The 13,020-nt window shown below is 53.4% G+C and overlaps 1 protein-coding gene across 5 annotated transcripts in view; it reads right to left on the bottom strand.

Annotated features, from left to right (window-relative positions):
• Window positions 1-13,020, bottom strand: part of NF2 (NF2, moesin-ezrin-radixin like (MERLIN) tumor suppressor) — a 46,388-nt gene that overhangs the window by 10,849 nt on the left and 22,519 nt on the right. For 2 of the 5 annotated variants that reach the window (XM_040080656.1, XM_040080658.2), the window contains exons 9-14: window positions 11,892-11,966; window positions 10,302-10,415; window positions 7,414-7,536; window positions 6,818-7,035; window positions 6,145-6,250; window positions 961-1,091 (exon numbers count right to left, since the gene is read on the bottom strand). In XM_040080656.1, coding sequence (XP_039936590.1) covers window positions 961-1,091; window positions 6,145-6,250; window positions 6,818-7,035; window positions 7,414-7,536; window positions 10,302-10,415; window positions 11,892-11,966 — 767 coding nt within the window. The remainder of the gene's footprint in view (window positions 1-960; window positions 1,092-6,144; window positions 6,251-6,817; window positions 7,036-7,413; window positions 7,537-10,301; window positions 10,416-11,891; window positions 11,967-13,020) is intronic. The other 3 variants (XM_058422777.1, XM_040080657.2, XM_040080660.1) reach the window with 2 other exon arrangements.

Raw genomic sequence — 13,020 nt, 5'->3', positions numbered from 1 at the left:
TTACACCCTCAGGAAAACACGAGATCAAAGCTCATAATCACATCCAGACTTGCCGGTGAACACTTTTTATCCAGGAACGTGACACAAATTCCAAGGAAAAGGGGTTAAAGCCCTAGTGCAGGACCTTAACACATCCCAGCTATCCCCACATTCCCTGGGCACCTACAAATCTCAACCTCAGGCTCCCAGCACTCAGCCTGCTGTTAACTCTTTCCACCACCGTGAGCAATTCCAGCCTGAGCAGGAGCCAGGATTCCCACACAGAGAGGAACTGCCTGGAGCAGGGCCCTGAGCTCAGCTGTGAGCAGGGGCCAGGGACAGGTCTGTGACACCAGGTCCCCACCAGGGAAAGGCTTGGCCAGGACAAGGATGGAATTGCTCAGGTTGGAAAAGCCCTCTGAGGTTACCAACCGTCCCCCAGCGCTGCCAAGGCCACCACTGCCCCCTGTCCCCAGGTGTCACATCCACACGGCTGCTAAATGACTCCAGCAGTGCCCTGGGCAGCTGTGCCAGGGCTGCACAAACCTTTCCATGCAGAAATGTTCCCAATCTCCACCCTGAGCCTCCCCTGGCCCAGGCTGAGGCCGTTCCCTCTCCTCCTGTCCCTGTTCCCTGCGAGCAGAGCCCGACCCCCCCGGCTGTCCCCTCCTGTCAGGAGCTGTGCAGAGACACAAGGTTCCCCCTGAGCCTCCTTTTCTCCAGGCTCAGCCCTTCCCCAGCTCCCTCAGCCTCTCCTGGGGCTCCATTCCCTTCCCAGCTCCGTTCCCTTCCCTGGACACGCTCCAGCCCCTCCAGGGCTCTCCTGTCAGGAGGGTCCCAGAGCTGCCCCAGCACAGGGGACAGGCACTGCCCTGCTCCTGCTGCCACCCCAGGGCTGCCACAGGTGTCTTTGACCTTCCTGGCCACACCTGGCTCATGTCCAGCCCAAATCCCAGCGCAGACTGGATGTGTGGCACGTACTTCTCCTTCTCGATTTCCATGGACAGCCTCTTCATGTCCGTGTCCTTGAAGTCGAAGGAGAGGCTCTCGCTGATGAGGTTGAAGCTCGGCAGGTCGGTGGGGAGTGCTGTGGTGCTCGAGTTCATGGACTGCTGAAGAGAGAGCACAAGTTAATCACTGTGGGCCACACAAGAGTCACTGCAGCCAATGTTCTGCAATGCTGATGTAAAATCAGAGCAACGCTCGAGCCCGGAGTCCTGAGCACAAGATCAGCCTGGAGACTCCCTTGCTCCATTCCCAGTTTGCTCCTCAGTTCAAAGCCATTGCTCCTCCAGGACTCTTTGCAGCCCTAAAAAGGAGACAAAACACCACCTGCCTTCAAAATCTATTGACAAAACTTGGTAAAATCAAGGCTTTATCACTGCTGCGTCACTTTAAGTTGGACAGAAGCTGCCTCTTGGGAGACATCTGTCTGCTATTTAACATCCAGTCAGGTTTATAAAGTTCAAGCTGTGAGCAGGGACAATGTAAGACCCCGTGTGACAGCAGAGTCCTGCACTCCACAGCTCCCCAAAGCCTGAACAAAGACCAATGTGACACCAAGGATGCCATTCCAGCAAGGTCCGTAGGGATGCACCGGCGCATTTTTATCTTCTCAGTAATTTACAGCTCCAAAGGTTTAAAAACCACTTCTAGATTCAGCTGGAAATGAAGATAACACAGCAAATGACTCCTGGAACACCTGAGCAAAGATTTGGGACTTTCTTCCTCCTGCAAAACGCTTTGCTATCCCCCAGCGACACACACTGCCAGGCCCTCAGATTTTATCTTTCTCCTAAAAAATGACCCTTCTTCCTCTCAGTCAAAAACTCTGTCACACCTCTAACAAATGGGCTCATTAGGAGGAGAGGAAAAGCCTGCTGGAGTCATGGCTCTGCTCCTGCAGCACGCTGGATGAGGCGGCAAACAGAGCACACGTCAAGGGTGGCACAGCGGCATCAGATGGGGCTGAGTCACAACTGCTGCCAGCCTGTTCAGCCCTGCTCTGGGCTGTGAGAAATCCAGCCCGGCACCCCAGAGATCCCCCACCTCCCTCCTGGACACTCCTTCTTGCTCTAAGGGATTCCTGTAAAACAATGTGCCCAAACCTGGAATGGCACTGCTGGGTACCTGCTCTAACAAATCAGAGCTTGAGCTTCCACTGGCTCTTTCTTTCCCTCGTTTCTCCTATTTGGGATACTCCAGGCACTGTTTTCAATTAGCTCCTCTTCAGCAAGACCTGCAAGCACTGGGGTGACAGATTTACTCTGCACAATAACCTGCCTCTTCCCTCACCACCAGCCTGGAATTCACAAACAGCCAGGGCTCGTTCCCAGCTCGGACAAATCTGAGAGGCACAACATTTCATCGGCCAGCGAAGCTGGAACACAAACACCTCATACAAGCATAAACAAGGGGGTGCCTCCAACTGCACTTGGCCTGGCTGGAGCCTTCCAGGTGAGTTAAGACCCACATGACAAGGAAACCCAGCTCCTTCCTCCCCCTTTGCTGCCAACACGGAACAAAGCCACATTAATTCTGGAGCAGGTGCTGGAAGGGACAGCTCAGTACCTAAATTCCAGTCTCGAAGGAAAGGGGACAGGTCTGCCAAAGCAGTTAACTGATTTAAATACTTGCATCCCATTGACATTCAAGTCCCTTCCCTGTAAGGCACACAGGCATTCCCAAAGCCCTTCCCATGTGAGGTTCTCCGGTCCCTGCAGCGCAGGGGAGCCAGGAGCATCCAAGCCAGCACACTGGCCTTCAAACAACCTTTAGCTTGGTTTTTTTTTTTCAGTACAAGCTTTGTTGGGTTTTGTTTTTAAAAACTCCCAACAGGAGCAGTAACAGTTGAGCAGGAATTTCAGTTGCTGCAGCCATTAAGGCCTGAGCCAATTTATCAGGGTTGCTACAGCCACTACTTCCTTCTCTTCCCTCAGCACTGCTCTGCCATGGAGCAAGGAAAAAAACGGTGGAGAAGTCAGAGAGCAGCAGGAGTCAGGAAGAGTATGGAGAAAGCAAAGAGTGAGCAGCTTCAGGGCTCTCAAAGGCATGGGCTTGGTATCTGGAGCAAAGCATTTAATAGAAACATGGAATGGCTTGGGTGTGAAGAGACCTTAAAGCCCATCAGTCGCACCCCTGCCATGGCAGGGACACCTCCCACTGGCCCAGGCTGCTCCAAGCCCCAGTGTCCAACCTGGCCTTGGGCACTGCCAGGGATCCAGGGGCAGCCACAGCTGCTCTGGGCACCCTGTGCCAGGGCCTCAACACCCTGCCAGGGAACAATTCCTGCCCAATCTCCCATCCAGCCCTGCCCTCTGGCACTGGAAGCCATTCCCTGTGTGCTGTCCCTCCAGCCCTTGTCCCCAGCCCCTCTCCAGCTCTCCTGGAGCCCCTTTAGGCCCTGCCAGGGGCTCTGAGCTCTCCCTGGAGCCTTCTCCTCTCCAGGTGAGCACCCCCAGCTCTCCCAGCCTGGCTCCAGAGCAGAGGGGCTCCAGCCCTGGGAGCATCTCTGGTGCCTCCTCTGGACTCTCTCCAGCAGCTCCAGGTCCCTCCTGTGCTGGGCCCCAGGGCTGGGGCAGCTCTGCAGGTGGGGTCTCACCTGAGAGGGGCAGAGGGACAGAACTCCTGTTGCAGATTCCCTGCCATTTGCAACACTCCTGGGCAGCTCCTGCAGCAGGTGCTGTCATTTCTAATCCAAGGCCGTGGGGTGATAAAAGGGACAGGGAGCTCTTTCCATATGTGCTTCCTCACCTGGAACAAAGTGCAAAGCCCTGTTCCTGCATCACAGCAATTTCCTGCCGTTAGCAGAGGGAAGCACCACGCTGGCAGCAGCCATCCCCCGCATCCCTCCGGAATACAGAGCGAGAGGAGAACCCGGAGGGAGCACAGAGCGGGTCAGGAGGTTTCCCCTGCAGAGAAAGCTCCTCCTGTAGCTGCCACTGCCTTAATTTTGCTGCTCAGGTATTTGGGCAAGCCCAAACCAGCCACTTACAGCTCGCACAGGATCAGAGAGGAGGTGACTGCCTTTATCTGGCACCTGAAGGGCACTGAGGGAGGCAAAGAGCTGCGGCCAAGTCCGTAAGGAATGAGTTGTTCTTCAAGCCCCGATGGCCTGAGACTCAGATCCACATCTCACTTCTCATGCATCACCTACCAGTGACATCACAAAAGCAGCCTGGGCTTCAAGGACTAAAAAGACACTGAAGCAGGCTTTAAAGAAGCAGGATTGGAGACTGGAAAGTTGAAATATATATATATTTAACTGTTTCTTTTGCCTTTTCTGCAGCATGGAGTTAGGTCAGGGACTGGACTCAATCTCTTAAGTTTTTTTCCAACCTCAATGATTCTACATCCATCCACTCCCTCCTTCCTCTCTTGCTCTTGTGAAGTCCTGATGAGCTTCCAGTGTCAGGGGACAACACAGCACTAGTGTGGGACCATGGAAAAGAACAAGCCCAATGTTACACCCTCAATCAGGAAGAGAAAAATTGGAATCCTGCACCGTTCATCAGAGCTGAGGAACTCAAGTCTCCCAAAACCAGCTTTCAAAACAGGATCACTCCATGTGCTGGCAATTCAGGGGAGTGTAACAGAGGAAGGAAGAGCCCAGCAAGGTGTTTTCACCTGGATATGGACATGCTGGTCACACCAGCCTCCTCCTGACCCTGGAAAACAACAGCCATGGAGTCTGTGCAGCACAGCCCCCATCCAGGGCAGGGAGAGGGGCAGGAGGAGCAGCAGCTGCATGAGGGGACCCTGCCACCAAAATGGAGAGGAAAAAAGCATTTCCCTTCCCTCCAGGCACTGGAAGCTGTGTCCAACAGCCAGGGCTCTTCAGGGAAGGCAGAGGACACAGCCTCGTGTGTCTGGAAGCAGCAGCTCTGCCTCCAGGCAGATGCAGCTGGAGGGGCGGAGCTGAGCTCCAATCCCACAACATTCCCCTAATGAGGCTCTAATTCCACGGGAACAGAGAGCAGAGCCACCCAGCTGCTCCCCTGCACCGGGATTTTGGCACAAGGGCTCTGCTGGTTTCACTGAGGACGGCAGCACGAGGGAACACGGACGTGGAAGAGCTGCCCAAATTCCACGCTGGCTGGTGTAGCCACGCAGCAGAGTTCCAGTGAGGACAAGTGTCTCCCTGTGCACAAGTTAAAGCCAGAATTAAGGAGCTGGTGCACCCCAGAATTCTAGTGACTTGTAAAAGAAAAGGAGCACTCCTCCAGAAGCTGGGCTTTATCCAGCACTCACTTGACTGAGTGTCCCAGAGCTGAGAGCACCTGATTATTTTCCATCACTGTTATTTTTAACAGCTTCCAAATATTCTCGCAGTGAACTCCAGGGAATGAGGATGAAAAGTTGCTTCATCTCAACCCCTCTCCGATCTGCTCCTATAAAGTTTCCAGAGAAAGAGGGAAGGAGCCTGCAGGTACAAATTCAAACCTCGGTGCTGGCGTGTCCGTAACTCCCACATCAAGCCTGGTCCTGATGCTCTTCCCCTTCCCCCAGGCCAGGAAGGAGCAGGTGTGAGCTGCAGGGATGGGGACACCTGATGGGGTTTGCAGGCACAATTAGGGAAGCAGAGGAAAGAACCACCAGACAAATCAGAGCAATGGTCATCTAGTCTGGCTTTTCGGTGCTCGGCAGGAACCAGGACCAGATGCTTCAGAGGAAGGTGTGAAATCCTCTTAATGGACAATTATGGAATAATCTTCCTTCAAGTAAGTTTTTTTCCAGGACATAAAGGTCCGGTTTGTGCCCAAAGAATGAATTTGCAAGTTCTGAACAGTGTTTATCCCACCTAACAAGAGTAAGGACACATTTAACCCTATTTTAAAGGTTATTGCTAAGCTGGTGCACTCGGCACGTGCTGCCAAAGTGGCTCTGACACGGCTGCTAAATTGGTTTAAAATTTGCTGCTTTAATTTCATCAGCAGCTCCTTTGCTCTCGTAGCAAGAGGTGGGTGGGAAAAAAAAAAAAAAAAAAAAAGAGCACAGTGAAGTTCTGCTGGATGAGATGCAGGGATGAAAAGGCCAAGCACTGCTCAGGATTTCTGAAAGCAGTGAGACAGCTCAGCCCCCTCCATGGCTGGGATGGAGAAGGAGGCTCCTCCAGGCTACACAGGAGGGCAAGGAACTGGGAATTACAACACAGATCTCTCTTACTGTGTAGGAAGACTTGCTGGTGATCTCCAAGAGCTTCTGCTTCGCTCTGCGCTCCGACTCGCGAGCCTCCTGCAGGTCCTGCTTGAGCTGATCGGCCTCCTTTGCCCTGCAAAGACAACAGCAGGCAGCAAGTATCAGACTGGAGCCAGGAGTTCATCCAAGCAGAAGGGCTGACACCCAGCAGGCTCTCACACAGAGAGGAGTAATCAGCTGGAAGGAAACAAGGCTGATCTTTTACTTGCTCACTGCCTCATTCACCACGGGACCTGGCCTTGGGTATCAGGAGAGCGGAAACACCGATTTTAACACGGAGCAAAGTCTCTGTCCAAGGCTAACCCAGAACAGAACTCATGGCTGGAAAGGAGAACTGAGCAACTGAGAGGTAAATAGAGGAGTAAATAGAGAATAGGGAATGTAGATCTACCACCCAAGTACCACCCACTTGGAAGAACCCCCAAGTGTTACTAACATTGTTAAATGCTTTGGGGAATGCAGGGGAAGGTTGCAGAAAGCACCCAAAAGCAGAGCTGGCTTTTGGAAAGGGAAACCAGCGGGACCAAAGGTCCATTTGCTGTTGGACACAAGTGGGAAGCTGAGGGAGGATAACTCAGAGGGGTAACTTGAAGGGGGCGGGAAGCAAAGCAGAAGCAGCTGCAAGGTTGTACCCTCTGACCTCCTCTCCGACTCCTCGGCCATTTTCAGTGCCAACATCTCTGCCTCCAGCACCTTCTGCTCCATCAGTCTCTTCTCCTCCTCGGTGCGGATGGCCGTGGCCTTGATGCGCTGCATCTCCTGCTCGGCCTCGGCCGCCTTCTGAGCCAGGAGCTTGGCCTCCTCCTCCGTGATCTGCGCCTTCTCCGCCAGCAAATCCGCCGTCTCCTCCGACCTCATCTGACAATTCCGGGACACGAAGCCATCAAGCACAGCCAGTGTCTCCCCAAATGTGCCCACAGCCCCCGGAGCAGGGCCCCGAGCTGCTCGCTCCGACACGCTCCAGAGAATCCCTGCCTTCCCTGAAAGCCTGCAGCCGTCTGCCGCCAGGGCTGGGATGTGCCCGGGCTCTGTCCCAAATCATCCTCATGAGGGCTCTGCTCCTCCCCAGCAGCCCAGCAGGATGAAATAGCTCCATCCAGCCTGCTGCCCACCGGCCACTGGCAGCAGTTTGGGAGCAGTCTTAGGGCAGTCACAGAGCGCTTCCAAAAACGCTTCCGTGGTGGAAAGAGTGAGGAGCAGCTGCAGTGCTCGGGAAACGGCCTCCCAGGGACCTACCAGAGCCTCGTTGGCCATCGTTGCCTCCTCCTTCAGCTGCATCAGCCTCCTCTCCAGCTCATCCCTGGTCCTCTCAGCCTCTTCTCTCATTTGCTTCTCTCGTGCCAGGCACTGTCGTTCCATCTGGGAAAAAGGGATTGGGGAAAGTGAGGAGAAAAACACACATGAGGAAGGTTTTCCATGGATGAGAGAGTCACAGGTGAGGTCAGAGCACTGCTGCCTCCTCTCTGCTTAGTGACAATGGGAACGTCCCTGGGCTGGGGTGATCTGATCAAAGATCAAGTCCAACTGTTCCCCCAGCACAGCCAAGGCCACCCCTAACCCATGTCCCCAAGTGCCACACACACACGTTCTTTTAACCCTTCCAGGGATGGTGATTCCACCCTGGCCAGCCTGTTTGATGCTCCCCTGAAAAGTGCCAGTCCTGAGACAATTGCCCCCTCTGCTCAGGCTGTCACTCACAGCATGGCCACTGGAGCTGCCTGCAGGTGACAATGTCCCCAGACAGTGCCCTCCTAGGCTGAGTCACAGGGCACACCAGGACAAGTGGGTCTCAAGATCCCCAGCTTAACTCTCTGGAGTTTCTCACAGCAGGACTGGGCTTAAGGACAGTCTGAGGGCATCTCCCAAACAGCACAGCACGTGGCAGGAGGCTGAGGGACAAGGACAGCTGCTCCTTTTGATCAGATATCCAACCCAGCATCCTGGAACCTCCACTTCCAATTGTTCAGAGGGAGGTCACACAGAGTGCAACCACCTCTGGCAATTCCTGGATAAAACAATCCCTCTCCGTTTGCAGGGAACAGAAACACTTCTCCAGGAAGGGAAGATCCAAGCCACCAAGATCTGCCAGATGCTGGGAGAGTTGCTGTGCCCAGGGACTGCCTCTTCACTAGCCAAGAGCCCAAGGGAGCCATTGGGCTAATTAACACACTGAGTTTAATTCCTCCAGTTCCACAGGCATGGGGCATTATAAATATCCACGCTGCAGCCAGGACAGGAGACCTGCTGGGTTTAATAAGGGAAGGAAGTGAGACAAGCCACATTTCTCTGCTCCTTGGACACCAGCTGTGCTCTGAAAGCGGGACGCCCACTGTTCCAACCATTCTGCTTCCTTCTATTAAAGGTTCCCCTCGTTAATTATCATTATGATCTGCATCCCACTCAGGACTCCCATTAACAAGAATTCCTGATCTAAAAGGACTATCTGAAACTGTTTAACAACTGGGGAGGGAGCAGGGCAAACAGCACAGTGGCTCACTCAGGACAGGGCAGCCAGCCCACACAGGAGCCTGACCTTTCCCGTGGGGCTCAAGTGCTCTGGATTTGGGAGCTCACCTCACATGAAGCCGTAAGCTGCTGCTCCTTTCCAGAGCCCTCAGCTCTTCCAGCAGCCCAAATAAGCACAGGATCTTGGGTGTGGTGTTATCCAAACACATCAAAACCTCACTAAATGTAAAATTTAAAGGTTCATGGAATCGTTCAGGTTGGAAAAGCCCTCTAAGCCCAAGCCCAGCCGTTATCCCAGCACCACTGCGCACACCACAAAACCATATCCCTAAGTGCCACATCCACTTCTGAACTCTTCCAGGGATGGTGACTTCCCTGGGCAGCCCATTCCAATGCCTGACCACCATCCCTGAGGCTGTCAGCACCTGGACACCGCGCTGCTCCTTCCAAGGACCTTCTGCTCCACCAAGGACATGGCCTGGTGAACACGGTGCTGGAGAGTTGATGGTTGGAGGCCCCAGAGTGCTTTTCCAACCTCAACAGTTCTACAGTGCCAACTCTTTACTGACCAGAGAAATCCCTGTGGGAAGCACAAAGCCCCTCTTCCCCAGTGGAGCTTGTAGTGACTCAAGTCCAGACCTCTCCTGGAGGGAAAACTGCTTCAGGAGGTGCCTGAAGGACAAGTCACATCCCACCTCCAGTCCAGCTGAGCACCTCAATACCACACAAGCACCTTGGGAGGTGCATGAAGAACAAGCCTTGTCCCATTTCAAGGCCAGCTGAACACATCAGCACCACACAAACACCAAGAGGTGCCTGAAGAAGAAGTCATGTCCTACCTTCAGCCCAGCTGAGCGCCTCAGCACCACACAAGGATTGAGAGAGGTGCCTGAAGGACAAGCCATGTCCCATTTCCAGGCCAGCTGAGCACCTGCACCCCACACAAGCACCACGCTGTGTGGTGTGGCCACGCTCAATTGCAGTAACACCCAGACCCGTGAGCACAAGCCCCTGCTGGGTGCAGCAACTCCTTTGGCTTCTCCTGCTCCTCTCTAGTGGCTTCCCTGCCAAAGGGCCATTTATATTCCGAGCACCAGCGCTCAGATTAGCTGTGTGGGTTTCAGCGAGTAGAAGAGGTCTACGAGCAGAAAACAATGATTCATACAATTCAATTTGCTGATCTCTGCTCGTGGGCTCCACGCCGCTGCCTCCGCCGCGCCGCGCCGGCCGCCCGGGCTGACCCGCGGCACGGAGAGGGGCCAGCACGGAATTAGCATTCCAGGCTGCACAGCCCGGAACGCAGGCGTGCATTCCATCACCCTGCAATTAGAAACGAGGCAAAGAGCGACACAGCTCCCCTCACAGCCCCTGACCGATCAGCTGTCCCAACGCGCGTCTTGCCACGCGCTTGCAGACACGCGGGGCAGCTCTTCCCTCCTGTCCTCTCAGTTTTGATCCCAAATTGGGGGCTGGACTCAGGCTGCCACCAGCCTGCAGAGCCAAGCTGAGATGACTGGAGAGCTGGGAGCAGGCTACTAAAAACTGTTCAGCTGGACCTTCCCTCAAAGCTGCTCTGATGTCATTCCAAGGACTCGTCCTTCCCAAGCCCATCTGCATTTCTGCATTTTGGCTCACTGGTTATGGGACAAGCTGTTCACCTGCTTCCTGGCCTTCTCCTCCCTGGCCTGTGCTTTCATCTGCTGCACCTCCAGCGAGTCTGCCTTCCTCCTCCTCATGAAGAGGTCGTGGTTCCCAATGCACAGCTGAAGAATCTGTTCCAGTCAGGGGTGAAGAGCGGAGAGAAACAGCTGTACGCATGATGGCAGTGAGGTGGTTTGGTATTTGTATTCCTGACACACAAAAACACTAGAATTGCTTTGATTTGGTGCTTGTTAGTGCTTCCACCCACTGAGCTCCAAGCCCTGCGAGCTCTCACAGCTGTAGGAGGGGCAGGGAGCCAGGTCCCACACCAAACACCAGCTCCTGGGTGCAGCAGCTCTTTGCAGAGACCAATTTTCTGTGCCTCCAGCACAGCATGGGTGTTGTTTTACACCCACCCTAAAAAGGCAAGAGGCCAAATAATGAAATAAAAATTTCTAGAGCTCTGCCTGGTTCTCACTGCCCCTTTTCTTTAGGCTCAAGATGAACTTGCACCTCCTCCCCAGTGTATGTTTAAGGCACTGAGATTAAAAAATAAATTAAAATTAAAAAAAAACCAACAAAACACTTTCCACTTGGACAAACTGACGGCTTATCAAAAACTTGCTTGGGCATCTCCAGATGTAGCTTTGCTGAAGGGAATTGAGCCCCAGTGTGGTTCTCTCTCTGGTAAGGATCAGGGAGGTGGCAGTGCTAGAGGAGGGTTAGCACAAGGTGGGCACACAGAAAAGTGAAAAGATTCTTTTGGCAATAAAAGCAGGGTTCTAAATCTGGATTCCTTTCTAAAGGACTGATTTGCATGCTCTTCTTCCATTTCATAAAATCACAGAATCAGGGAATGGTTTGGGTTGGAAGAGACCTTAAAGATCATCCAGTGCCGCCCCCTGCCATGGGACACCTTCCACTGTCCCAGGCTGCTCCAAGCCCCAATGTCCAACCTGGCCTGGAACACTTCCAGGGATGGGGCGGACATAACCCAGGCCAGAAATGCTGAAATCTCTGAAGATTTCAGCACTATGAACCTGATGATGCAGGGAATGAGGAAGCCCCATTTCCTATGGAATACAGCACAGCCTACAACCAGGACAGCAAAGGTCCCTGTGCCACCTAACAATGGATCCAAACCCAGAACATCAGCTAAAGCTGGTCTCCGACATGGACAGCTCAGTGCAGCCCATCCTTGTCCAAGAAGAGTGTCCCCAGAGGGGGAAAAGCCAGGACTCTGGTAAAGGTGCCTCCCAAAACAGGGAAAGCTACAACACAGGGCAGAATGGGAAAGATCCACATGGGAAGAAAGAGAAACTGAGCAAAGCTGGGAGTTGTATTTACTGAGTGCTTCCCCTATTTAGGTCAGCTGAAAGCCAAGAGCTCCAAAAGGGAGCACAAAAACAGGGAGGGGGAGAGGTTCTGTGGAGCAGCTTGTCTTGAGTCTCTCCCTTCCCTCCTTCAGCGAGCAGTAACTGCTACAGCCCAGCACAACCACACAGCAGCAGCTCCCTCTCAAAGGAAAAGCCCCAAAAGCTTGTTGTCTCACACTGTCTGCGGAACCCTCTGCTGCAGGCAGTAAAAAAGACTGTCTGCGCACTTACCAGCTTATTCACACGCAGCTTTGATGAATTGAATTTAAAAACATCAATCTTTTTGTCCAATGGCTTAATCGTAAACTGAAAAGGAAAAAATAAAGAGGGAGAGAGTTATCAGAGAGCGGTGCATTTAATAAAAACGCAGCTATAAAATTCTTCCTGAAAGCTCCGGCTCAGAGCAGGGCAGCAGGGTCAGACACACGGCTCAGAGCCGTCCCCGTGGCTCCGAGCCAAGCGAGAGGACTCGCATCAAAAGCAGCCAAGGAGACAACTGTTCCTCCTGACAGGAAAACATGGGGGCCACAGGAGCTGGTGTTCTCTGCAGAGAACCCTGCAGAGGTGGGGGTTCAGCTCAGCACCTCCCCAGGCAAGGTGCTGCTCTCCTGGGAGCTGCAGGGAACACGGAAACCACAGCAGGAACTCAGGATGCTTCCAAAGGGAGGAAGAATCAGCTCAGCTGCCTGATGGAACCACAGAATCATTAAGGTTGGAAAAGCCCCCCAAGGTCATAAAATGCAAGTGTCAACCCAACAGCACCATGTTCACCCTCAAACCATGTCCCCAGGTGCCACATCCACAAGTGTTTCCTGGTGGTCTGGGCCAGGGTTTGACAGCCTTTTAGCGAAGAATTTTTCCCTAATATCCAACTTAAACCTTCCCTGGCACAACTTGAGGCTGTTTCATCTCACCCTGTCACTTGTTACCTGGGAGAAGAGCCCAACTCCCACCTGGCTGCACTCTCCTGTTAAAAGGGCAGGGCAGAGGCATCAGGAACACAGCAAGGAGCTGCTGCCCTTCCCACCAACACCTCCATCACAGGAGCTCCCCAGGAGAATTTTCCACGCATTTTCTTCTCCCGAACTCATGCGTGTCCTAAGACTTCCTCACAATTCAAACTGTTACTCCCTGGCTGTAACTTGTATTTCCACTCCATGTGCCAACCAACCAGCTCTAGCCATGGCCTGGCTTCACCCTCTCCAAGGCTCTCCCGCAGCGGCTCTCGAGAGGCCCATGGTGGCACAAATCCCTCAAGAGCTTTGTGTAACGCAGCCCTTGGATGGAGAGAAGGCTCTGCACTGTCAAAAGGGTACTTGAAGAGATGGAGTGCTCTGCGAGATGGCATTTTTTAGGAGAC

Source organism: Hirundo rustica, chromosome 17 (genome assembly GCF_015227805.2).
Source record: "Hirundo rustica isolate bHirRus1 chromosome 17, bHirRus1.pri.v3, whole genome shotgun sequence".
In the NCBI taxonomy this organism is placed as follows: Eukaryota; Metazoa; Chordata; class Aves; order Passeriformes; family Hirundinidae; genus Hirundo; species Hirundo rustica.
The sequence above is the reverse complement of the archived record's forward strand: the minus strand, read 5'-3'. Positions and strand labels throughout refer to the sequence as shown.